At 37.5% G+C, this 26,250-nt stretch overlaps 1 protein-coding gene across 8 annotated transcripts in view; it reads left to right on the plus strand.

Annotated features, from left to right (window-relative positions):
- Positions 1 to 23,802, plus strand: part of BIRC6 (baculoviral IAP repeat containing 6) — a 190,681-nt gene extending 166,879 nt beyond the window's left edge. For 7 of the 8 annotated variants that reach the window (XM_075496108.1, XM_075496112.1, XM_075496115.1 and 4 more), the window contains 8 exons: positions 6,627 to 6,772; positions 7,628 to 7,738; positions 8,949 to 9,166; positions 9,847 to 10,008; positions 11,554 to 11,631; positions 16,481 to 16,669; positions 20,548 to 20,682; positions 21,720 to 23,802. In XM_075496108.1, coding sequence (XP_075352223.1) covers positions 6,627 to 6,772; positions 7,628 to 7,738; positions 8,949 to 9,166; positions 9,847 to 10,008; positions 11,554 to 11,631; positions 16,481 to 16,669; positions 20,548 to 20,682; positions 21,720 to 21,899 — 1,219 coding nt within the window. In that variant the 3' untranslated portion in view covers positions 21,900 to 23,802. The remainder of the gene's footprint in view (positions 1 to 6,626; positions 6,773 to 7,627; positions 7,739 to 8,948; positions 9,167 to 9,846; positions 10,009 to 11,553; positions 11,632 to 16,480; positions 16,670 to 20,547; positions 20,683 to 21,719) is intronic. The other variant, XM_075496116.1, reaches the window with a different exon arrangement.
- The last annotated feature ends 2,448 nt before the right edge of the window (positions 23,803 to 26,250 follow it).

The raw sequence follows: 26,250 nt of genomic DNA on the forward strand, positions 1-26,250 counted from the left end.
CACTTACCCAGGTTGAAGTCTAAAAAGTTGCTTTGTGAGAATGGCACATGAATACTACTCATAAGCTCTTTTTAATTTGGTAAAATAAAACACGGTATGACTAGTTCTTTAGTGTCAGCTTAGGATCTGAAAACTAAGAAGAATTCTAGAAGCAGAGTTGGTATTATTTTAATAATCGATGAATTTGATGATAATTCCATGGTTGGTTCCGTTACATTATCTGTACAATTTTCTTGTATTAGTTTGATATATCAGCACAAGAAGAAATCTTGTCTTTCACTGGTTGGTTTAAGCATAATACCGTTTGTCTTTAAAGCAGTATATAAACAAGGATGAAAACACCAACAGCCTGAGCAGCCTGGAATCATTGGGGTGGAAGGTTTTAATTCTCAGCATTTTAGTTGAAGGTTTGCCAGCAATATAAGCAAGTGTTGGCATGAATTTCTTAAATGGGACAATCTGCTCCCACTTTTAGTTCAAATGCCAGAACAACATCATTATGGGATCTGCTTTCAAAGACAAAACTTTCCTGTATCTGAACAGCAGTTCTACTTGCATGTCTAACCAAATGTCATCTCCATGTTGGAGCAAGAGTGTCCCCTTGGATCCAGAATTTGAAGGGGAACATTTTTGGATTTGGATTCCAGTTAGCATTTGATTTCATTTACTTTCAAAGGCCAAAATAGTCAATTGGAAAATTGGGAAAATTCTGGATAATGGAGAAGACGTTTACGTATGAGATTATTTCTGACTGTTTGTTGGACTGCTAGGGAGTCAAAAGCCATCACTAATTTGAGTGGTCAGGCTTGTGTAATGGGTTGCCTGCCACAAGGGCTGAGTTTGAGACACTTGTTTGCTATGATGGCTGAGCCCTCTGCTGCAGAGAACTGCTGCTGTGTAGCAAAGCAGGCTCATCTGAACCACCATCTGCTAGGTGAGCTTTGTAGCAAATTGTTAAATTTGGCAAAATAAGCTGATGGCTTATTTGTGTAATGTGGAGTATAGCAAGCCTATGTCTAAAATTCCAAACTACGCTTTCCCTTTCCACATCACCCCGGCCACCCCCATGATAGCTGCTTGAGGGAGATCCGAATTCTGTCATCTTCGCACTTCTGTTGCTTGTCACACTGCTACTAAGGGTTAATCCTGCCAGTTCCAAGGTTGTCTGAATGTATCAGGCCCTGCCTATCGCCTTGTTGTTATGACCTGGGTGTTTTTCTGTTGCATGGGGATGCTACAGTACAACCAGGTAGGCCTGAGGCATTTTCCCTGCTATGGCTTCTATGGCTTTTCATTGTCTTCACTGTTATTTTGCAAAACTTCTATGTGAAGCAGTGCATTTTGCAAACAAAAATTTTTCTTCAGAATTGAGGCCTAATTTGTTTTAATTTATTTTTCTTTAAAAGACAAAACAACTGTCAGTTTCTTTTGCTGCAGTCTCAAGCTCACATTCGGAGCTGATGGTTGGCTGCAGGGAGCAGCCTTTGCTGGTTTGGGATGCTTCAGCGTAGTGTCTGTAAATGCAGTTGCTCGAAGCCCCAAGGAGGAGTATGTGGAGCCATCTCAGAGGAGGTTACTAGCTTCCACCAGTGTCGTTCCCTTGCTTGTTTTGCCCGATTTCAGGAGATTGTTTTAAGAATCTGTCAATTACTGGAAGGAACAAGCTTCTTACTTGGTACCTGCGGAAACCTACAGAAGGTGGGGGACCGTGATGGCTGAGTGATACCACGGTTGCAAACCTATGGCAGTTTTATCCAAGACAGTGAGCATTGATATAAAACTGAGCAGAATTCTGCTATAAGCACTGTCCCTGTAGTACAGAAGGGCTGAATGGTTCATTGGCTTTATTTTGTGAATACTTTGATAAAGGTATCATTCTGTATCATCACGTTTACTTCTAAGTATCAGGCATGGGTGAGTAAGTATTAGTATTGGCTTTAAAAATTAAAGTTGCCCGGGGAGCGTATCATTCATTATTCATTTAGCACAGCGTGAAGAGAAGGCTGTCATCTTCTAGCACAAGCTAAATTAATGGCTTAAATTATTAGCATGTACACTGCTGTCTCTTCTAGCAAATATATTAGTGACTGTCATCCCTTTAAATATGAGTTGACATGATATTGTCTGCTTTTTCTTCAATGGTTGAAAAACTGTATGGGGATGTTTCTAAGTCTAAGTTAAATATTTGGCTCCTCCTCCACACTGAAAATTGTAACGTTTAGATAAAGGTTTGGCCTGCATTAAATAACTGCATTCAATTTTGCTTCATACACAGAATCTTGGCAGAAAGAAATGTACAGTGTAACACAAACATTTAAATGTTTTCTAAAAATAGAGAAAATGTACAGCAAAATATTCATATGGTTATATATTTGACCTTAATTTATTATTTATGAGTATTGTTGGTTCTCATGTTTCTTTGGAATACCATTGAAAAACATATAATTAGAGCTCAGGAGTTTGATAACACTGTTATTTTATCTGCATACATAAATTTATATGCAGGCTGCTAGAGTGGAGGGAAGGATCTTACTGGCTTTATTACTTTAATTTTAGTATTTCATCTTCTCCATTCATATTTCTGGGGGGAGAGCCTTGTAATTCCCAGCAACCCCCTCTCTCGAGCTGGGACTCTACTTGTCCCTCTGAAGCACTTGTGTCTCACACAGAGCTTGGAGAGAGCTCGTGGCAGCTCTGAACCCAGGCAGGATAAAAGTTATACCCAGCAGTATAAAAGTGGAGATGATACCAAGAAGGGAGGATGATGTTTTCTCAACTAATAATTTGTTTTGCCCATGTTATACATGCTCACAAATGGTAGAATGGTCACCAGGTTGCTTTTTCATGTGCACACAAAGTAATACCGTGTGCTTCAGATTACACCAAGAAATGGGTTTGGGGACTAAAAAATCATCTTTGGTATTGCTGTAATTTTGTCCTTAGAGTAACAGTTGCACTGCCCTGAAAGTCCTGCTTCCCACCTCCAAGACCAAACCTAACAAAGCCTGTTAAAATATTTATTACTTAGGATCCATACAGCAGGCCAACAGGCCACAGCGGGCTTACGGAGGCCACGAGAGTCTCTGACCTTTACTTCTCCAAGCGTTGTAAGATTCACCTATGCATCAGTTATATGTAAAACCCATTCAACTTTTTCACAAGGCTTTGAATTACATTTGTGTCTCTCCCCTTTTATAATCATATAGTTTAGGAAACTATATAGACTTTCAGATTTTCCAGACCAGGGTGCGTTGTTACATCAGGGAGATGGGTATATGGACCAGCTGCACACCTCCACCTGCAGTTCCAGAGCTGTTTCACATGAGATTTTAATCTTACAGGGTACCTAATCTAATTTTCTTTAAATTGCATTTATTGAATAGTCATGATAAACCATACTGTAAGGATATGATTTTAGAAAGGGCTGCTGTGGTCTTCTAATGTAAAAGAAATATAAAATCAAGTGTAATAGCTCATGTCTGCAATGAAACTCAGTTCTGTCTCAGACGGTTAGAGATGACAAAACTGTGTGAACTTTACAAATTATAATCAGCATGAAAATATATACCACTGGGGAGCCTTCGTCAGATTTTCCCATCTAGAGTCCAGGGAATTACTTGATTTACCATATGTTGATTCTAAATAAACTGACAAGCTGTAAAGTATTGTTACATATCTCCAAATAATTGTGTATAACACTAAATGTGTAAAGAAGGTCGTGTCGTGACATCTTACGAACTGTGCAGGATTAATCGTGCTAAGTTGGTATTCTTATTTAGACAGCAAAAGATTTGAATCAAACAAGGGTAGGAAGGCAAAATGAGAGAAGAAAAAATGGAGGTCATCATTAATAGGAGTCTTACAAGTTATGGCAGTATCAGTTGGGTTTTTCCCCAAAAGAGAGAAAAAAATTATCTTTACCCTAACCATTAGCATATACAAGCATGATTTGTGTGAGGAAACTAAATGTTGATAAGGCAGTGTGTCTGATGGGGGTGGGGGGTGTGATGCCAGCTGCCTTATACTTACTAAGAAACTGACTGAAATCCCTGATTAGGCAGAATCCAGGTCAAATATTATGAGACCTGGTTTCTTTTTGGCGCCCAAGGTGGAATCACTCCTGTACTTTGCTTCCTAAACTGCTTTTATGCAGTCTGAGTTCTGACCTGACTGGGGAGTTAGGCAGCCTGGTAATGTAGACCATCACACAAGCTCCAGGTACCTACAGGTGACAAGGTAGAGCTGTTCTGCCAACCTTGATTTAAAAGGTATATTCTGAGGAGTGGGGGTTTTTGTCTATTTTGCTCAGGATAACAGTGGACAGAATAGTTGTATTGGCGGTAAAAGGGACGTTAAGAAAATATGTTCCCTTGTGATATTTCAAATGTGCTGAAGTGTTAACTGTTCCAGACAGCAGGGGGAAGGAGCAGAAATTCTATTATTGGTACTGAGAATTTGCATTTGAGCAGATGTCTCCTTTTCCTGCTGCTTCAACTAGATATGTATTCCTTGTCTGCTTAGGTAGTTGACTGTCAGTAACTCAGTATATATGTAGGAGGTTTTAAGCATGTGGTTAAGCCTTTTGTCTAATGAGGCCAACACTTTAACTTTTGTTTTACTCTAAAACCAAGTAGAAGGAAAAGGCTGGTAGTCTAAATTGTAAAACCATGTGGAAGGTAAAAGCCCTACAAGATAACTGTCTTGAAAATAAATTTGTAAGAATTAATTTTGCTTTCAGTGTCTTCACCAATCACATTTTCATTGCTTTTCACGCATCTCTCTTTTGGATAAGCCTATTGACACTTCATTTTAGTCAAAATTTCTCCAAGGGTTTTGTAGTAAATAGCTTAAGGATTCTACATCAACAGCAAGCAGTTCTAAATCTGTACACCTTTCTTGGGACTGGTGGCTGCTAGCACGTCTGTGATGTCAAAACAGGTACCACTGAGGTTTAGTGGGCTTAAATATACATTTTTAGGTTATTTTAAAAATATTCGCTTAGATTTCCACAAGGAAAAAGGCAGTGATGAGGATTTTGGAAAGTATAAATGGGAGAGGCAGCTGCTGCTTCTTTGTCTTAAACTGTCCCTCAAACACTGAACGACACCGTTTGATTCTGATGCTTTCCTCCTAACTTTGAACACCTGAAAGCTCAGTATTGCTTGAAGTCAACAACGGGCTAACGTCCTTTTGGATTAAATCTGGAACAGGGAAGATATACCATGCTGCAGTAATGAATTTTGTTATTAATGCACTCTAGGGATATTCTCATTTGATTAGGTACAGTACAAAGACTTTCTCTGTTGAGTTTAGGGACTCATTCTTTATGCGTGATTTCAGTCTAGATTAAAATACAGAAAGGATATAGTATTTGGTAGTTGCTAAAATATGTTTGGGACATCAAAGCATTAAATTGCTGATTTTTCTTGTATAGGTAGCTTTCTGTTTTGCTTCTAGCTATGGTAGTGGGAAAGAGAAAACCAGTGCTTCTTGGCTATTGAACTTGTTTGGATTTTAAAGTGAACAAGTGCTATTAAAACAAAAAAAATACAGAACTTACAGTAAAATAATTTGGGGGCTGTTAGCATTAAAATCTCTTAAGTTGTGCAGGATAACAATGTAAATTTATGCTAGCTCTTAAAACATAGCAGCTTTTCAATATATACATTTAGGTTACAGTGTTATCAAATATCATGTCTTAATTTCAAAAATTGAATACATATGCTAGTAAAGACTGGCTTATCACAATCAAAATATTTAAATATATCTTAAATTACTAGGCAACTAGCTTCTATCAAAAAATGGTGTTAGTATATACTGTCTTTTCAAATTATTTCATTATAAAAACTTGAAGTGTTTAAATTGACATTTTAATTTGCAAAACATTGATTATAAACATCCAATATAATATAGGCACCTTCTATATTTGTAAGACTTTAAAAATTGTTACATTAAACTGTTTATTGAAATAAAAGGTCTTAAATGTATAGCCCAGAAGAGAACTGCAGAGACACACAAACTTCATTTTAGACCCACTCGCTTGTGATGCCTAGGTTGTAGTTCACAGACATATGGTGAATTTTTACTAGAGGTTTCCTAGTGTTTCACCGTTAGTATATTTTAAAGAATCACTAGCATATTGTGGAATAGGAAAGTTTTGTATTACCTATTTAGGACTTGATTTTGCACCAGGATCGATCTACATGGGTGGATGAAGTGCACATTGATGACATGATCTTTCTTACGCTGATTTTTGTAAGCTTTTCTAATATTTTTTGAAAATGTGCAAACATAAGGTCAGCATGCAGGCGTAACAATCAAAAATGGTAAATGGTTGAAGCAGAAACTAGTATACTGGTATCACTGGTTTTGTGTTCATATCTTTAGTCTTCATATTAGATGTATTTCTTTGTCAAATCCAGACTGTATGTTCAGTATTGTTACAGTTGATTGCTGCATTCAGTGATTAACCTGGAGATACATAGAGACATTCCATTTCAGAAGAGTTGTTTTAATCTTGGTCTTTAATCTTTGGTATTTTTTCCTGTTGACAAATATGCTGAGTACTGTATGACTGGTTGAAAAATATTCCCTCATGCTGTATTCTATTTCTTTGCCAAAAACAGGTCTAAAAAAGACAAAGCTAAAGCAGGAGTAAAACCAGATACTTCTGATCAAGAACCAGAGGGACTGACGCTTTTGGTACCAGACATCCAAAAGACTGCGGAGATAGTTTATGCTGCTACCACCAGTTTGCGCCAAGCAAACCAAGGTAAAATAGAAATACTTTTATAAATACTGTATAGTGTTTATTTGTAATACCTTCATTAACAGATAACTTATAAATTAGCTTCAAAGCAGGAAAAAATACTTACTTCCCTCCTGCCCCCAACCACTGACTACATTTTCAGAGGCAGTTGGAACCTTGTGGTAGTCTTAAATGTTTCGATTAGGAAAGAGAACAATGCAAGTAAGTGAGAGTGCATCTCACGATGTTCAGCACAACTATGTAGCCTTCCCTCCCCCCAACCCCCCTTTTTCTTTTCTTGGCAGAAACCTTTAATAGTAAAGCCTTTGCTGTTAAAACTAAATCTTATGAAATAGATTAACTCTTAACCCGATGAATGCAGAACAAAAATCTAAATCATGGATTGAACCTGCAGACATTCAAAGGACCATCTGGTTGTCTAGTAAAGAAAACTAAAGATTAAGTAGCTTAATTGGGAGAGTTGATTTTAAAAAAGCGCGTATAATCAGCTCCTGATTTTGGAGAATGCATCAAGAATACATGTGTGAATGTCCATCCACACAAGCGTATGTCATACTTCCTATTTTAAACTTAAAAAAAAATTAGGAGGAACAATAAAAGAATATTTATAGCAGCAGTAGTCATGAATTATTTCTGAGCTGAGATAACAATCTTTATTTACTTTGAGCTGTTCAGATAATGAAATATATAGTAGTGAGAAAAACAGATTTGTATGTTGTGATGCCCAGTTTTCAGACATCTCTGCAAACAATGTCACCATAAAATGTCATTTCAAGTTAAATAATCCCCAAGTGCTTGCTGTATGTGTCTCAAAATGACATGGTTAACTACAAATAATCATCATGTTTTGTGTAACAGAAAAGAAGATGGCTGAATACTCCAAAAAGGCTGCTGTGAAGCCCAAGCCTTTGTCTGTTTTACGGTCTCTTGAAGAAAAGTATGTGGCTGTCATGAAAAAACTCCAGTTTGGTAGGTTGAGAAGTGTGAATATTTGTCTTAGAAAGCAGATACCTAAGAAATATGCAATCTGTTGTACTGAATCCCTAATTATTTTAGAAGGTTATCAACTTCTTTACATATGTGACCACTAATAATTTTCCATATGTGAAAAGTATATAAGTCTGTATTTTCAGGTTACCAACTAATGCACTCTTTGAACTAATAAGAAATGTTTTAAGCATACACTAGGTTAATTCAAGGGATCAGATCAATTCAATGATGGTGTTCCTGTTTTCATTCCAGTAATTATTTGTGAGTCTTTCAGTCCTCAAATTATATTGAAATGTTAGTAGATTTTTTTTAAAAAGTTCATCTATGACTTTTATTTGTTTGTATATATTTGTTTGTTAATGTAGCTTTTATTTTTTAAACGGAATAGAATTCAGATCAAAATGTGTTTTTTAAAATGAAACTGTAGTAAACTTCATTGTGTCCTTTCATGGAGTGCAATATGTTGCATTTGGAAAATGTGATGGGGATCGGTGCTTTTTTTGGCCATAAAGGGAACGTGTTAAAAAAAATTCATAAAGAACAAATAGTATCTCATCCAAAAAGAGCTACAAAATTACGGCAAAAACATGTTCTATGAGTATTTTCTGAGTTGCAGTGACAGCATTTGCAATCACATTGCTGTTGTATTTGTAAGGGATTTGCCTCATGAATGTTTGTGGAGTGTATGCCAAGAATAGGAGGTAGGAAAGTTTGTAATGGTAGCTTTTCACCCTGGCAGCCGTGCTGCAGATTTTGCGTAATAAGTGATTAAAGAAAACTAGCTTCACTGTGATTTTTTTATGATTCTTTAATAACATTGCAGCCACCACACAAGTAAATACTGTTGGCACTCTGCTTCACACCGATTCCCTTATTAGCATTATTATGTATTCATAAGTATCATTATATTCCTGGTCTGGAGTAGCTGGTAGCTTTCCAAATCAGAAATGGTGTACGTTTGACAAGTTGCACATGAAAGCTTGTAAATTTGCTGCAGAAATTAATTCGACCCAGGGCTGTTAATGCTTTGTTTTCTGTGATCATGGTTAACTCAAAAAATACGTATTTTTTGCATTAGTCCAATGCAAATTAAACTTTCCTGATTTTAATACTCAGAATCTTTATCCAAGACTAATCCATTATTAGCATCACTGTTTTCCTGATGCATTAAAATTTTCTTCTCTTCCAGATACATTTGAAATGGTTTCTGAAGATGATGACGGAAAATTGGTTTTTAAAGTAAATTACCACTACATGTCTCAGGTAAAAAATGCAAGTGACGCCAACAGTGCTGCCAGAGCCCGACGTCTTGCTCAAGAAGCTGTGACTCTTTCAACATCGCTGCCTCTCTCATCTTCATCCAGCGTTTTTGTACGTTGTGATGAGGAGCGGCTTGACATTATGAAGGTAAAGAAGCAAAGTTATTTTTATTTCCCTCTTTCAGCTTGGCATATAAATGTTTAAGAAGGTGCCATAAATCTTAAGAAAAAACAGAAGTATTTCATGTGTACTTTAATTGCTGTCCAAACTTTAACATAAGTAGTAGTAGTTTAGAGTCTGAACCTGATTTCTCAATAACTTGGCGGGGGGCAGGGAGAGTCCATCTACCCCAGGAGTGCTCTGTTAGCCAAGGACACTTCGCAGAACAAGGTTCATTCTTCTTCAGCTATTCCGAAGGGAAAAATTTAATTTTGTTACTCCATTATCATCAAAGTGTATCTTTGCATACGACCATTTAAGTCGATTAAAAGCACTAGGTATGGAGAAGTACATTGAATATCTCTGGACCTGAAGTTTGAAGAAAAATTCTATTAATAGCATCCAACAGGGGGTAGAGTTTTAGCTCCTTCTGTTTTGCTTTCCGTTTGTAATCTGGAGAAATGAACATTAGCAGAGGACTTCACTTACCCAGAGTATCAAAATGAACAGACTGACAGCCTGCATATGATTATGATCTCTAACAGTATTTTCTGATAAGTAGCATGTGGAAATAAAATGCTTCATATAACTTATAAAAATTTCAACTGTGTGACAAATATAAGGGATTTTTTGAAAACTGTCTTATTTTTTTTTTTTTTACATGGTAGGTTCTCATTACTGGTCCTGCAGACACCCCTTACGCAAATGGTTGCTTTGAATTTGATGTATATTTTCCACAAGACTATCCCAATTCCCCTCCACTTGTGAATCTGGAAACAACTGGAGGCCACAGTGTGAGATTTAATCCAAACCTCTACAATGATGGCAAGGTAGGGCAACTTTGTTCTTGTGTATAGGTGTAACAAGGAAGTGAACCGGATGAGACTTTTTTTTCTTTTTGCAATCACATGATCAGCCACCTCTAACATACTGTTTGGTTAAAACTGGTCTTCAGACTGAAATGAAGAGTGATTTAACGGTTTCAAATGGGAATTATCTCCTTTCTGAATAGTCTTGGAGATTTTTTAAAGCCTTTATGAGCTGGATTGAACCAAAAAGCAAGTAATCTTGACCTAGAAAAATGTTCTTTTCCATCTTCTTTGCTAAATTAACCAGGCAGAAATCTGTTTTGGCTAGCTGAAATACCCAGGATCCTTTCCATGGACAAAGTATGCTTCATATCAGCTGCAACTGAATGTGTTTGCCAAGTGCTCTGTCTCTCTTTTTCCATGCAAAAGTGCTTTTTCTTGAGGGAAGATAAAGACTTTCCTTAACCTTGGTATCCTTTATTAAAAAAAAAGTAACTCTAAAATATGGACTTGATGACAGTTTTCTCAAAAAATAATAAAGCTTTTGGAAATTAATATTAAAAGTTAAAACAAACAAGCTTTCCCCCATCCCTCCCCCCATCTCCTTGGTAAGTTGTGGCTCATTCTAAAGGCTCCACAAAGCTAACAAAAAGTCAAGTGCATATCAGGGAGATGCAGCTTCTTTTTATATTAAAAATAAGCACACATTACATTCTCTGCAGAGCTATAGAGGTGGCTATGTGTATGTCTCCACTGAAGCACAGACCCACAGAATAGCTTCGGCTGTAGTACTGTGGCGCTCCTTCAGCTTTTTTCTTTTGTGTAAACATTTAATCCATAGGCTAACATTTTTCCCTTATTCCACTGTCATTCATGGGTTCCCCATGCTCCCTGTTTTCACAAGCTATAATACTTGTTTCCAGTACTAGACACAGGGTTTTCTCTTAACATGGACACAGAATATAATTGATACTGGAGACTTTATCTCCTTTTTTCTTTGCCCAACGTACATTAAGTCCTAGCAAATACTCGCCTTTAAATTTCTTCTGTTTATTTTGTCTCTTTGTGTTCCCTATCTTTGATTGTTCCATTTTGTGATAAGGTTCAAGACTCCATAGACTTCCCTAAAGCCCAGATCAGTCATAAAAGTTAACGAATATTTTCAATTCCTTGATAGTCTGTGTGACAGAAACCACCTTTCACATGCTTAAGCAAAATGGGTGTCTTTAAAACCCACAACAATAAGTGTTAGAACAGTATTTAAAGAGGAAGGTAAGGAATCAGGTAGTATTCATGATTCATTCATTTTTTGAGCCAGTAGAATCCACAGGTTTTCCCTGAAGAAAAGTAATCTACCTTACTTTATTCATTTATTAACATGCTGTTCTTGCTTATCTGCTTTCATTTCAAATTAGTTTCATAGGAAACAAATTTGTCTTTTTAGAATGCAGTTATACAAAAGTTTGTCCAAAAAAATGTAAATGTAATGCCAACATTTTGTTCTGACCAAGCAGAACAATTTCATCATAATATTTCTCTGTGGTATTAATAATGTCACCTTTTCAGGTGTGTTTAAGCATACTTAACACATGGCATGGGAGGCCAGAAGAGAAATGGAATCCCCAAACATCAAGTTTTTTGCAGGTAAGCATTTCTTCTTTCTCTTCACTAGATGTCATTTAGCAGTAGTAAGTGGTCTGTCAGTCCTAAGGATTCTCTTTCTACTGCTTTTAAACCAGAATTTTCGTAAATAAGACAAAAGTCTAGAAAAGAAACACTGTAGAGTAGACAAGTTCTTCAGAGTGCTCTTTCCAACCAATATTTCTATTGGGCTTGTCTTGAAGAGTGGCTGCTCATGTGTGCAGCTCATTCCTGCACTGCCTGGACTTTGCTTGAGTGATTTCAAATATTTTATTTAAAAAAAAAAAAAAAAGACTGGAAGATGGCGTCACCTCCTGGAACTCTCTATCACAAGCTATTTATGGTGAAGACAAAGCAGGCTCCACGTTGTGAGAGATGAGAAAGTGAAGTATACTAGTCAGAACTGCAAAGGTACTCCTCCAAAGTCTACAAGTAAGCTGAATAGAGGAATAAAGCTGAAGGGAGTTCAAGTGTAGGTATACTGTGTTCAATAACAATTAGTGTTAAATTAGACCAGAATTTATTAGGACATACAGTCCTCATAATTTTCAGCTTTATGTCACAGAAATGCACTGACTAATAAGCACGTACATTAAATAAAAGTAAAGCTTGCAATGGCTTGTTTCCTGTGGCGCTTTCTGAATTTATTCCTTCCTTGGAGTAATTATTATGTAGCACAAGGTACATTTTCTGTTTCAAATCCTAAAAGACTGTACAGTTTCTGTTTCAGCATAGTAGAATTAACAACCCTGGCCTTCAGCAGAACAGATTTCAGCTTGTACAGGAATTGGCCTTGGAGACCAGTCTTGGTTGACTAGTCTCCTAAAAATTCAAGAATGGTCTATTCCAGTGTGTGGAAGTCAAGCAAGAGTGGCAGAAAGCCAGCATGGGTAAACAGGGAACTCCTGCCTCTGCTCAACTGCAAAAAGAAAGTACACAGAAGGTGGAAGGAGGGGATGGGCTACTCATTAGAAATAAAGACATTGGCCAAGCGTTCAGGAGAGAAATTAGGAAAACCAAAGCTCAGCTGGTGTTGAAAATGGCAAGGGATATAAAAAGCAACAAGAAGGGCTTCTTATAAGTATGTTGGCAGCAAAAGAACACATTTTCCTTAGGCTTTCCTGCTGCTCAGTGGGGCAGGGAACCGACTGACAAGGACATAGAAAAGGCAGAGGTCATCTCTGCCTCACTCTTTAGGGGGAAGGTCTGCTGCTTTCCCATGTCCCTGTGCACTCACTAGGAAGGTCTGTGAGAATGAGGAATTACCCACAGTAGAGGAAACAGTATTCAAGCTGATTGGACCCACAGGTTCATGGAACCAAATCTCATGCATCAGGGTGCTGAGGGAGCCAGCCAATGTCATTGCAAAGCCACTAGCTCTCATCTTTGAAAGGTCAGAACCATCAAGGGAGCTTCCTGGCAAATCTCACACCCAGTTTCAAGTCGGGCAAGAAGGAGGATCTGAGGAGCTGCAGGCTGGTCAGCAAGACCTGAATCCTTAGGAAGATTATGGAGCAAATCCTCCTGGAAGCTATTTTCAAGTACATGGAAGACAAGAAAGTGACTGAGAACAGCCAACGTGGATCTGCTGGGGTTAGGTGCAAATAGCACCTAACCTGCTTGCCTTCCACAGTGAGGTGACTGGCTGCGCACAAAGGGAGAGCAATGGATGTAGCTTACTTCGACTTCAGCAAGACCGCTGATTCAGTCTCCCGTAGCACCCTTGTAGCCAAATCGGTGAGATGCGCATTATAAGTGGGTGAAAAAGCAGCTGGACCAAAGGCAAAGAGATCTTACTGCTGTCTTCAATACCTAAATGGGGAAGGTATAGAGAAGATGGAGCCAGACACCTCTTAAAGACGCAGAGCACTAGGACAACTACCAACTGACACAAGATGGGACATGGGAAGTTTTGGTTAAATGTTAGGAAAAACTTTTTCACTATGAGGGTGATCAAACACCAGGACAAGTGTCCAAGAGAGACTGTGGAACTTCTATCCTTGGAGATATTAATGTTCCCTCTCCCTTCAAGGGACAATTATGATTCAGAGATCTAAGTTGTAGTTCCTTACATAGTGTCACTTTCCCAAGATACATCTTCTTAATCAAGAGATGAACTGAAATTTTGGACTATAACTAATAAAATCAGTGTAGAAAGGTGCAAGTATTATGAAGTCTTATTTTCACTAAAGTCATTTTTCTTCAATTAAAATGTTAGATTTGATTAGAAATGTTAGAAATCTTATGCAGCATTTAAGTTTCAAATTTTAAAGTTTTTTAGGGTATCATTTTGAAAATAGTAAGAAAGCTCTTGGAAAAAGTCCCCCCCATACTGGGAGAAGAATACTTTGCAGCTTTTAAATGGAAAACAGCTGTAGGACTAAATAGATTGCTTGGAAAGAATTAAGCAGTACATGTTTTTTCTGGCTCAAAGACAAAACTATTGTCAGACCACCCAAAATACTTAAGAAATTAACTTTTATAACCCAAATGAAACTGGAAGATCAGTTTAGAGTTTCTCATTCATTACAATTGTAATTGAAAGTAACAACTGGTTATTAAGGACAAGAAAGTACAATGCTGTGTAGTGTCAAATTTCTCTACCAGAGCTATTAAAAAAAAAAAAAAAATCTCTAAAATATAAAATTAGAAAAAGCAAAACCCAGCTACTTCCAGACACTTGTAAAGGCCACGGATCACCAAAATACCTTAGGTACCTGAAGCGTTGGACCTGAAATACTCTACCTTGGCTTAGGACATTTGCATTAATATTCTGCCTTTTTTAGTGTCACAAGGGGCTATTTTCTTGCTGGAACCTGATTTGCGAGGCACATTCTGTATATTTTAATGCATTTGTCCATATTTTAATTTTTAAGTGTAACACAAAATAGCCATGGCTGCTTCTAGTTGAATGCATGGCAGCATGGGAGACAACGTGGTGGTGCACACTATACCGTGTAACAGCAGCTAGCTGCAGCACCTGCCTGGGAAACAGAAAAAATGGTTTAATTTTCCTTCTTAGCCCAAAGGAGGATGCTAGTTCACATTTCCCACTGCACAGCCACCTGCCCTATCCATTAGGATAAAGACTTAGCTGCCCTAGATTGCCCTTCTGTGCTATAGTTAAAGCACAGCAACTACACAGCTGTCACGGCAGCTGTGACACCAAGTGTCACGGCACCAAAAGGGATAAGGGTGTGTTTCTGTGAAGTGATGGTGGGACTGAGGTTAACCTGGGTCATTCCAGTGATTCTTGGGCTGTTGCTTTGATACAAGTTACTGGTTTGGCGTTGTGTCTACAGAGTGAGTACACATCACAGAGAGTATGGAAAGCTGGAATGCTTTTGCACTGGCGTTGCTACAAGAGAAACTTTGAGAGAATGCCACACTTAGGCACGGAGCACAGCTACCTAGTTGTTGGCGCACTGCCCCGTGAAAGAACCAAAGTCTTGAATTGTCTCTGACACGGTATCTATCTGATGTAAGCTGTACGTTCTGCATGTTCCAAGGAAAAGAACGACTGTTGTCATCCATATCCAAATTCACAAACTGGGCTGCTAAATTAGGGGATGGCTCCAAGCTTTAAATTGTATCTAGGCTGGGAGGAGAGTCAGTTCTAGAAACAGCTGCCCTGACATTTTTCATCTACTACAGTGGATGTCATGCACCCTAAGTATGCCAGGTGCTGGAAATGCCATTCTTAGGCATGTAATGTATCATCAGTTTTTCCGTACTTGAGGAAATGTAAGTGTTCAAATCACCTTTTTTGAATTCTTTACAGTTCTGGAACTAGGTTTGTGTCACAGAATTGTAATCCCTAACGTTCTTGCTGGACTTGTAAGAAAAACCTATCCTTCATTTAAAATGAATTAAAAAAAACTTCAGTGATGTTTTTCTACCTATATAAGAATGTTTTTGCATGTAACATAGTTTTGATTAAGTACAACAAGTTGACAGGGCCAAACATTCTAATACTGGAAAAGTTAGCAAGCCATCAAATCATGAATATGCAATGCATATACATTTGGATTCCTAAGTGCCCTATGTATCTGTTTAATTTTTTGTTTTATATTATGAATACTTGGGCATATAGTTAAATGCCTTGTATGTATGTAAGCCTCTATTCCCACATGTACTTGATAATAAAATCGGAAGGGGGAAAACTCATTTTTTTCATTTTTTTCATTTTTTTCAAAAAACATATCACTGAATAGTTGGTGCTTTGTTGATACAGTACTGAAAACTTATTTTCCCTATCTCAAGAGAAATACTGAGGTTTTGTTTTAATGGTATATGACACACAGCGTTATATGTAAAACCTGAAACTAAAGGGCTAAAAACGTACCTAATCAATTGAATGCATGTGAAAGAAAAAATGGCAGAGCGTGTATACCAAGATGAATTTCAGTGGTTTGCATTTCACCTCCCTTGTTCCTTTTCCATCTAGTTCAGAATCAGAAGAATTAGTAAGCTCAGCCACAGGAAAAGTTCAAGACTTGTTGACTGAGAACTTGACAAATACACTTTATTTCACAAAAGGGCGCAATCAGACATCTCTTCCTTTAAACATTTTATTTTACTTCTATTCATATTTTTGCTATTTTTTAACTTAAATTTGTCATTTTCTCAGTGTTTAAGCTAAATACAGTTGTAGGACTTAAGTTTTTCATGTGTAGTAATGGTTTCGGTTTGAAAGCGTGAACTTGCAATTCCCTACTTGCAGGTAGCCTGTATTACAAATGGCAGTACTTTGCCATAGAAGTGGTTTTGTATATAAGGTAAGCAAAACTCTGTATATTTGTAGAAACAAGTAGGCGGCACAATTTTAATATTTAGTTTCTTCTCTTAACAGGTGTTAGTGTCTGTCCAATCCCTAATACTGGTAGCCGAACCATATTTTAATGAACCAGGTTATGAACGATCAAGAGGTACTCCGAGTGGTACCCAGAGCTCCAGAGAATATGATGGAAATATACGACAGGCAACAGTCAAGTGGGCAATGCTTGAACAAATCAGAAATCCATCGCCATGTTTTAAGGAGGTAGGTTTTCTGAAACACAGTAAATATCTTGTTTATTTATTTATCTTGTTTGAGTGTTGAGAATAATGCAAATATTTGGAAACATCATGCAGGAGATGTCCATTTTAGCCTTCTCTTTATTCCCTGGGGCAACTGACTCCAGAGACTGACGTGACTAAGGATGCACCTGACTTCACAGGTTCTTTTCTGGGAAAGGGGAATGCACACAAATTGGGACTGACCTGTAAGGAGGGTTGGTGCACAGTTTGATAAAACATGGTTCATACAGCTTGGCTCATTCTTAATGCCGGTGGTACGTTTTATATTCCATGTGAAAACTATTGATCAGCCCTACAAATGGACACTCAGTGTTTGTTAGTCAGCAAAGCTAACAGTAAGTATTTTTCCCAGAAACATGAATTTGAAGCAAGTATTAGGAAACACCTTGGATATACACCAAAACAAGGCAGATTGGAAAAATACCTCACAACAGCTTCCAAACTGTGTATTATTTATGGAAGGATCCACAAAGCATCTGTGCTAAACTAGAAATATATGCCTTTGAAAGCAGCTGTCTGGATGCTGATAAAAGCAATACTAACCTTCATGCATTTACACTGTCTTAAAAAAACTTACTGAAAGAAGTCAAATTGCTTAATTTGTTTACATTCCTGAAAATAGACTAACTCACCCATCGTGTCATAGAATAATTTAGTTGTTAGGGGCTTCTCTCAATGTCCCTAGTCCAACTCCTTTCTCAAAGCAGGTCAGTTAGATCTCAGGGACTTGAACATACATGGCAAAGGATTCAAGGAAAAAAGAGCTGAAGATACACTAAGTAAGAAAATCTGTATGAATATTAATGTGAAATGGTTCATCAAACATGAGTCATCTCATGGTACTACCAGCAAATACTTAAGAGAAAAACACATTTTACTCTGAACTACTAAAACTGTTGCCACTTCTAAATTGAGGTGTGGAACCATCTTGTAGCATCACCTATGCTTTCAACTGTCTGTGTACTAAAATGCTGAAAAAGCAGAATTATTTTAGGATTATGCACATTGCTACGTGTGGCATCTGAGTGAGAGGGTAGTCTCCCATCCCTTCCTTGCTGTGTGTAAAAACATCCTTTGGAATGCAAAAACCTTTTTCCATTAAAATTACTGTGTCTTATGGAACAAGAAACCATAGACACTTCACCTGCGAGACAGGAGTTAAATATTTTATCCACATGCAGGTGGAAGAGGATGTGCTGTGTACTCTGGTGTCTTGAATTAATGAAGAAAAGCATGGTGGTTATTCAAAACTACCTCTTAAATGTTTTACTCAATAAGTTGAAGACTGTGATAAAGATAATATCGTGACACATAATCAAATAACCTCTGCTAATAGGTCCTTTTTTCTAGCTAAACGTAACAATTTCACTTTTGCAAAAAGGTTCTCAAATTACAGTAAGTTTAAATTAATTGAAGGTATCAGAAGGCGGTGGGCTCCCTGACCATAATGCTCCATCTTTCTTTTCACATATACAGAAATGAAGGATATGCAATATTACGGTATTTGGTAAATGAATCCCAGTTTGCTGTTACTGCACTTTTCAAAAGAATGTCGGCAATGTTGTGCTTACTCTGCAGCTAAGCTTTTTTACTACTTGTATGAAAAAGGCAGCTTGTAAGTTGGCATCCTGCCCCTCTTCAGGAAGGTAAAGTTATAAGGTGGATCCAAATGGTGGTGTTTCAGTGGAAAACCAGTCATTTCCTGAGAACAGACGACTTACGCATAGCACATCGTTACCAGAAGGCAGATGTTGAAAACAATACAACTACTAGCTTTCTAAATGAGGTGTGTAGCTAGGACTGAGTTAAGCTAAGCCACACACACACATGTGAATGAGAAGTAGCATTAAGAGGTAGACAGCAGTTTGCAGAGGTATCTTGAACATCTGAAACTCCCTTCTGTTACCTGTGAACAGACAAGAGTTTTGCTGCACGGAAGAGAACTGGCTAACACTTAAAAGCTTTGCATCCAAATTGTTTCGTTCTGGTTTAGGTAACTGTAGTTTTCCTCATTTCCCAAGATACAATTTTCTGTTTTTCCGTATGTTGAGGTCTTGAGGACAGTATGATGAAATCCTCAAGATTCTGAGAAGTTTGAAGCTACAATAGCCTGCTTCTGTAAGGAGAGGTTTGAGGCTAAGATAGCTTGCTTCTGTGTTAGAAACACAATCATACTAGCTTAAGCTTGGGGTCCTACCCAGCGCCTTATCAACTTGTGCAACGTGAGAACTCCCTTTCTGCTTCTCTCAACGCATATTCCCTATCATTACTTAAAGTGGCATGTATCTTTCTTCACGTACCCAAAAATGGGAATTATGCACTGGAAAGCATTACATTTTTTCTCTGATGGAACAGCTGAATTTTGGAAGAATGCTAGATTCCGTCTGCATCCCCATCCAAATGAAAATGCGTCTCTAGCACAGATTATCTGAGCACTTCTCTGAGAGACTAGCTTGTTGTTAAGATCTCTAGGGTTTTTGTAGGGTTGAGTTAGGAACCTTAACAATGATGATCACTCAGTAACATAAATGCAAAGGCATCCTGAAAACTTAGGTCTAAGAACGAACATACATCCTTCAGCTCCTAAGATCTTTTGTCTTCACAAATCTGAGCTGTCTTCCTTTCGGTGTCTTAAGTGACAGGTAGGCTCAGGAGATCTAAACTGCCAGTTTAGATCTGTGGGAGTTCTTCCAAGCTCCATTATGGATATAAGGAATGCATCCAGAATTTAAGTCAGTTATGCTTTCAATATGCAGTTTTTCTTTAGACAGATACCTATATTCTCTAACCTCTAGAGGGAAAGATGATTTTGTCAATTATGTTGCAATATTGCCAAGAACTCTGTGTGCTCAATAAAATTTCTTTGATTTTATTGTTTCTTTCACCAGGCAGAGTTTTAGAAAACTGTTTAAGACAAAGCCAACACTAAGCGGAGTTTCACAACTTTGTCTGAGGATCGATTGGTTGGTTTTTTTTAAACTCAAATCTGTACAGAAATACCAAAATTACAATGCGATCAAATACTGGCTCCCACCCAAACTGTGGGCAGCTCAACTACTATTGCCTGGGAATTCTGGTTGTCTCCAGAGATGCTGCCTCTGCCTCGGGCATGTAACTGTGGTTGTACCTCTTCCATAGCAGCTGGTACGATCCTTCTTCTCTCTGCAGCAGCATGTTATGTTCCTATGCCCATACTGTTGACACCGTTTCTGCTTATCTGTTTTCTGTTCAGGCAGCAAGTGGTTGGTGACAGGGAAGGCACGGTGCTTATACTTCCTGCCTGTGCTCCTTTAATAAAATAGGACTGTGAAGCCAACAATAAAAGCCTTGATACTGCATCTGTGTAACCCTGCCCCTGTGCAAACATAAACGTCCATACATAGTGGCTGCATAGTAAGATATCTTTGAACTGAAGAATGTGTCTCATGTCCTGCTATTGCTTTTTCTTTCCCTGGTGTAATACTGTATTTCTGGCACTCATTTACCCTTCACCCAGATAACACAAGTGAATACTGAAATGGCAGACGGCACATAAATCGTAGATTCATACAGACTGGAAGAGACGTCCAGGCCATCCTCCTCCTCAAAACAGGATCAGCTGCATTCAGACCAGGTTCCTCAGGGCTTTTCCAGTTTAGTCTTGGAAACCTCCAAGGACAGAAATTCCACAATTTATCTGCAACCTGCTTCAATGCTGAATTATCCTCATACTGATTTTTTTTTTCCCCCCTTATATCCAGTTACACTTATAGGGCTCTTGCAAATTTTGTATTGTTAAAGGATATGGTTCTTAGAAAACAATGAACACTCTGTTCTTTCATTTGGACTATTTTCTTGCAGGTCATCCACAAACATTTTTACTTGAAAAGAGTGGAGATCATGGCTCAGTGTGAGGAGTGGATAGCAGACATACAGCAGTACAGCAGTGACAAACGGGTAGGCAGGACTATGTCCCATCATGCAGCAGCTCTGAAGGTGAGACTCGCTTTTATAATTTTATGTTCTTTAATCCAAAGATGACAAATGGCAATGAAATTGCTCAGCAGCTGAGTTTTATAACAACAATAATAGAAACCCCCAGCAACTTTAAAACATGTAAACAAACCTAAATTTCCCAGCTGGCAAGAGAGAAAGTATATGTGTGCTCCACTTTCTCAGTATTTTTTTTTCTACAAATCAGATTTTCCTTTAGTGCCTGTCCTGCCTATTTTTCTGTAAATACTTATGTAAGATAGAGAGAGTTTATTTTGTTCTCTCTTAAGGTGGGTGGGTGTTTATGAGAAAGTTGTACTACAACCAATTCCTTGCCAGAAAACAAGCTTTTTGAATAGACAAGCACAGTTATTAAACTCTGGTCCATTACAATTAGTTTTACCCTGTGTTAAACTTTTATCAACAGTTATAACCATTATAATGTTTTCTTCCTTCCTAGCCAAGTACTGTCATTTGTGTATTTTATGTCCACACAGACAACAGACCTTTTTTTTTTTTCTTCCCCTGAGGAGAAGAAAAAAAAAATCAAAGACTTCATTTTTCTGTTGCTAGACTTTCATTCTTTCCATGTGACTGGTCGTCAAAATGAAGTTACTGTTAGTTACTATGATCGCTATACAAATCTCTGTGTATCTGTCTCTGCCAGATCTCATCAAGACCATGAACTCTGTATAAATTTATGTTTTGACTCTATGAGCTACCTAGTCCAAGCCAGTTTCTGCTGTCATCACAGAACACAGATACAACTCAACTGCAAAACAAATAGCATAGCATTTATATTGATGCACCTGTTTGCTGCAGTTCTGTTTACTGCCTTTAATTTGTCCCTAGCAGCATTTGCTAATTATTCTGTCACTACAAGGAAAGTACCAATCCGTAAATACAGGGGAAAAATGTATCCAGTCATTGAAACAGTACAATGTTTACTCCTTTTTTTTGCCTTATGTTCTCTAACATTGTGAAAAATAATGTTTTAACTGTGACCTTAAAGTCTGTATGACTTCTTTTTGTATATTCAGCGTCATACAGCTCAGTTGCGGGAAGAACTTCTAAAACTTCCCTGTCCTGAAGGATTGGATCCCGACACTGACGACTCCACAGAAAAATGCAGTGCCACAACAAGTTCAGAAGAGACTATGTTGCACGAACAGGTTAAACCCAGCAGCAGTAAAGATATCCCCACTGATTTCAAGTTATGAGTTGCATTGACATGGACTTTCTAGACACAAAGGCTTTGAAGCACAAGCCAAATATGTCGATATTTGTATGTAAGAAGCTAATTATGTAATAGGTAATGAAATTGAAACTATACTATGCCCTTAAGGATATACAGTTTAATTCAAGATGATCTTTTATTTACCTGTACAAGAGTGTAAACTTTTTTGTGCTTTTATTTTTCAATTGTGAGAACCACTGATTGGTATGTTTAAAAAGTTATGTATACAAGAAATGGATAAATCACTGATATATAAGGGAAACTACCTTAGGAAAGAATGTTTACTGAATGTTTATTATTTTTTTTTACTTGTAGAGTGAGGGCGGTTGTAACAAAGAATATATATTGGTCATTCTTACAGCTACTATTTAAAGTCAGAAAATTTTCACTGAATTTGATAGATTTTACGTTTGGCCATATATTCATGCTCATATTTGATTCTAAAGAAAACCTCCTGTATACTTCAATAAACGTTAAATGGACATGATCCCTCTTTTATGATTTACTGGTACATTTTTTAAATAAACTGCCATAAAATACGTTCTAGCTGAAGACTTGCACTTGTATGACTGAATTCATTACAGTCAACATATTTAATTTTATGCTTACTAATTCTAAAATGCAGATGAAATAAATGCACATGGTTTTACCTCATGCCAAAATTTGGACTTCTGAATTCATCTTTTGTTTGGCTATTTTATGCAAACTAACAGTATTCTAAATTTCTTAAGGGCTATTCTGGAACAAAGTTTTTTTCTCTGTTGAAATGTCTGATTTTTACATAATCAGCTGTACTCTAAGTACTGACAGGGGCTAATGATGTGCCACGCAGGACTCGAACGTTCTGTAGTTCCTACTGTATAGACTTATTTCCAATTTTATACTTGCAACCACAGATCCCTAACTAAAAAGGGTAAGGGATTTGCTTGATTTAATAATCAAGTCTCACTTTTAACATAACATGCATTGCTGTCACTGTTCTTAATTTTTGAGCAGTCCTCAAAGGACTAAAAAGTTATTACTGGTATTACCTCAGACTAATGATCTGTTGTATTATAAATACTATAAATCAGGCAAAACTGAAGCTTTTTTGTTTTCTATTTGTTCTTTGTTTATAAGTATCACGCTGGAATTTTTTCACTTTTTGTTTTACAATGTATTATTTCTAATCATTAAAAATGGCACCAACTGAGGTTGTGTTCTTATGCTGATGGTTAACAGACTTCGATAGTTCTGACCGAAGTACAATTTTTCTGTTATATTGATATGTTGTGTTAAAATCCAAGGCCTGTCCTGATTGGACAGACCTCTCAAAATACCCACTTAGGCACATCTGCGTTACTTCAGGGGATCCTTAATCAAGAAGCAAAACAAGCAGCTCTGTGCCAGAGCTGCTGGTAAATACACGAAACAAAGAGTTTATGCCACATAGTAGGAGCGTTAGAACTTCATCAGTGTTAAAACAGCACTGCATTCTTCTAGATGGGTATTTACTTACCTTCCATTACTGTACAAAATGACTGTGATGCTCTTGTAAAGGCTTCAAAAGCAACATTACGCGGTGACTTCCAACTATATTTAAGTTAGTGGTTTCCATTAGAGCTCTTCATTTAGTGCTTAAACTGTCTGCCTACAGGAGCATAGTCTTTTTATAAAATCCTGGCACTTGTACCAAAACCAAATGTATCAGACCTGAGGATTCTCCTTAAACATTAAGACTTTTTTTTTTCCCATTAAAAAACAACACTGAAATAAAAAGTACCTATCTTGCATTGATTTGACATTAAGAGGGTGGCTAACATGATTGTACCTTTTTCTCTAGTGTGTATTTATGGTATCATAGCAATGCTAATGTGAAGTCAGTGCTGCTTAATTAAGCAGATGTAAACAGCTGCATGGGATATTAAACTCTAATCTGTATCCACGTACCAATTATCATTTTTTTGCTCTAACCTGAGCTAGAATGGTATTGTACCAAATTAATGCAGAGATTAAATCTGTAATAATTTGCAACTATGTTACAGTCTAGTAAGTAAATTGTGAACTTGGCAACAGACACAAAATACATATTTTCAGGTTTTTAGGTATAACAGACAAGGTAGCTGTGTTACTTTGCAGTAAAATCACAGTAAATCCTATGAGGTATGTAGACAACTGAGTATTTTTTTAACCAGTTCCCCTCATCTTTTACCATTTCGTCAAATTTAATAGAAACCTGTATAGATAGATCAGTTTCTAGCCATCACATTAAAGTACTGTGTTTTAACTGCATGCTGTTTTTGTAGAAAATGTTTTAAAAATCAACAGAAATTATTTTCAAAAGTGCAAAGGGCAGCAAACAACTAATTAGCTCGTTATGGAGTTCTACCCCATGGTTTTTGGTACTGCCTTTGGCCCAAGATTCACCACTGACACATTGCCATGCAGTGTAGTGCAGGATGTTACCAGCCATTGGATTCACTGCAGCCACTCTGCTGAAGGAAGAGTGCACCACATAATAAGTCAATAGTCTTTCCTGACGCTTCACAGACAATAATGCCAAGCTTTTCTGACTGCTTCAATCTACACTATCTACCAAAGAGGGAACAGCTCAGCAATCTGTGAGACCTTGTGCTCGATCAGAGCAAACCACTCGTTATCCTGTTGCTATGCATAAACAACTGCTCTGTTTTGCAGTTGTAGACAACAGTACTCTTCGTATACAGACATGAATGACCCCTCTGCAAGATTTAGTGGTTTCCTCTGGAATTTCCTTTGGGTAAAAGATGTGCATAAATGTATGGATTAATGCTGCTCTGTCATCCTACTAGTGCTTATACAGGAAAAGACAAAGATGACAATCTAGAAAAAAACCAAGAAAATTTGAAACATAAGAACCCTGTAAACAACCTCAAGTTTCACTGCAGTAATTCCATGTTAGATATTTAGGCACTAGCAGGATAAAGCCTGTGTGACTGGGTCTACAGCAGTTTGTTTGGCCTTGTTGGATGGGGTTTGTTACTGTTTTTCTTCTCTAAATCTTTGACGTAAGTTCAGGCTAGAGATTGTGCATGTCTGCTAGCCTGTTGAGGAGACTCCCTTGCAGCTGGTAACATCATGCCAGCACAGGTAAGGCACTGGAGTACTGATAGCTTCTAGGGAGCTTCAGTGTGGGTCTGTCATCAGTACTGTGGCTGGATGATGACCTATTAAGCAGCGGTAGAGCTTGAATTCTTTACTTTAAAAAAGAAAGCTGCCATACAATACAGGAAATAAACATACTACACTACTTACGATGGCTTTAACCTCTGCTTGCTATATCAAATAGGGTATTCAGTTTCTGGCAGGAGTTACATTGTTAAGAAAACATTACTACAAAACAGTCTTTTTTGCCATGCAACTATGTAATCCTACACATACAATGTTTATTAGGGGAGCTTTTCTTCCCCCGAGTGTCTCTGGTGTTACATAAACAAATGTTCTATTTTACATCCTGAGGCAAACAACTTGATAAGCAAACAACCATATTATTAATTTACCTTATTTACCCATAAATATCTGAACACAAATCCAGCTGACCTACATTGAAGCTGGGACTATACTATGTTACTCTGATCCCTGTGAAGGAGAATTACTTAGGTTTTTATTTGGAGTTTCTCAGGCATGTTGTCTTCATTTTTTACCTCCACGCTGCCTTTGTATTAGTGTGTTTTAGACATGTTCTTTTCTTGTTTCCTTATTTGTTTCCCCAGAAGCCAGTCACCATCACATGGACTCATGTCCCTGGATGGTTAGCACTCTCTAGTTAGAAAAACAGAAATTAGAAGCATGTTTCAATGGAAAGGAGAGGCAGAGTTACATTTATCTTACCATAAAGAACAAGTATAAGGTAGAAAAGCTATTTCAGATATATGTTCTCAATTTATTTTTTTACCATATATATACACACATGTATACACATATACACTATGTATATATAAATGCATCAGGTCTGGCAGTTACTTGTCTTCGAAAAAGTTTTCTGAGCTTTATTGTCCCTCTCCTTTTCCGTAAATAGTGACAACATTAGGTGGAATGTGCAGGCGTTTTTATCGGTACATGAGCTTTCTGAAATACAGGAAGCTGAATGGGGGTAAAAGTAAGTTCCACAATTACTAAAACGAATCACAGGTAAAAACATTTCATTCTCTAGAGATTTTGTTGTTGCCATTGTTTTATTCTCCTAGAACATGAGTGCAGAAAATACCTGTCTACCCAGTGAATTACTATAATAGAGCTCTAAAATAATCTCACCACTGCCTCTATTTTTAATAAAGGCTCAGAGAAAACAAATCCCACACCACAGTGCTCCATCT

The sequence above is a fragment of the Mycteria americana genome, chromosome 3 (assembly GCF_035582795.1).
Source record: "Mycteria americana isolate JAX WOST 10 ecotype Jacksonville Zoo and Gardens chromosome 3, USCA_MyAme_1.0, whole genome shotgun sequence".
Classification (NCBI taxonomy): Eukaryota; Metazoa; Chordata; class Aves; order Ciconiiformes; family Ciconiidae; genus Mycteria; species Mycteria americana.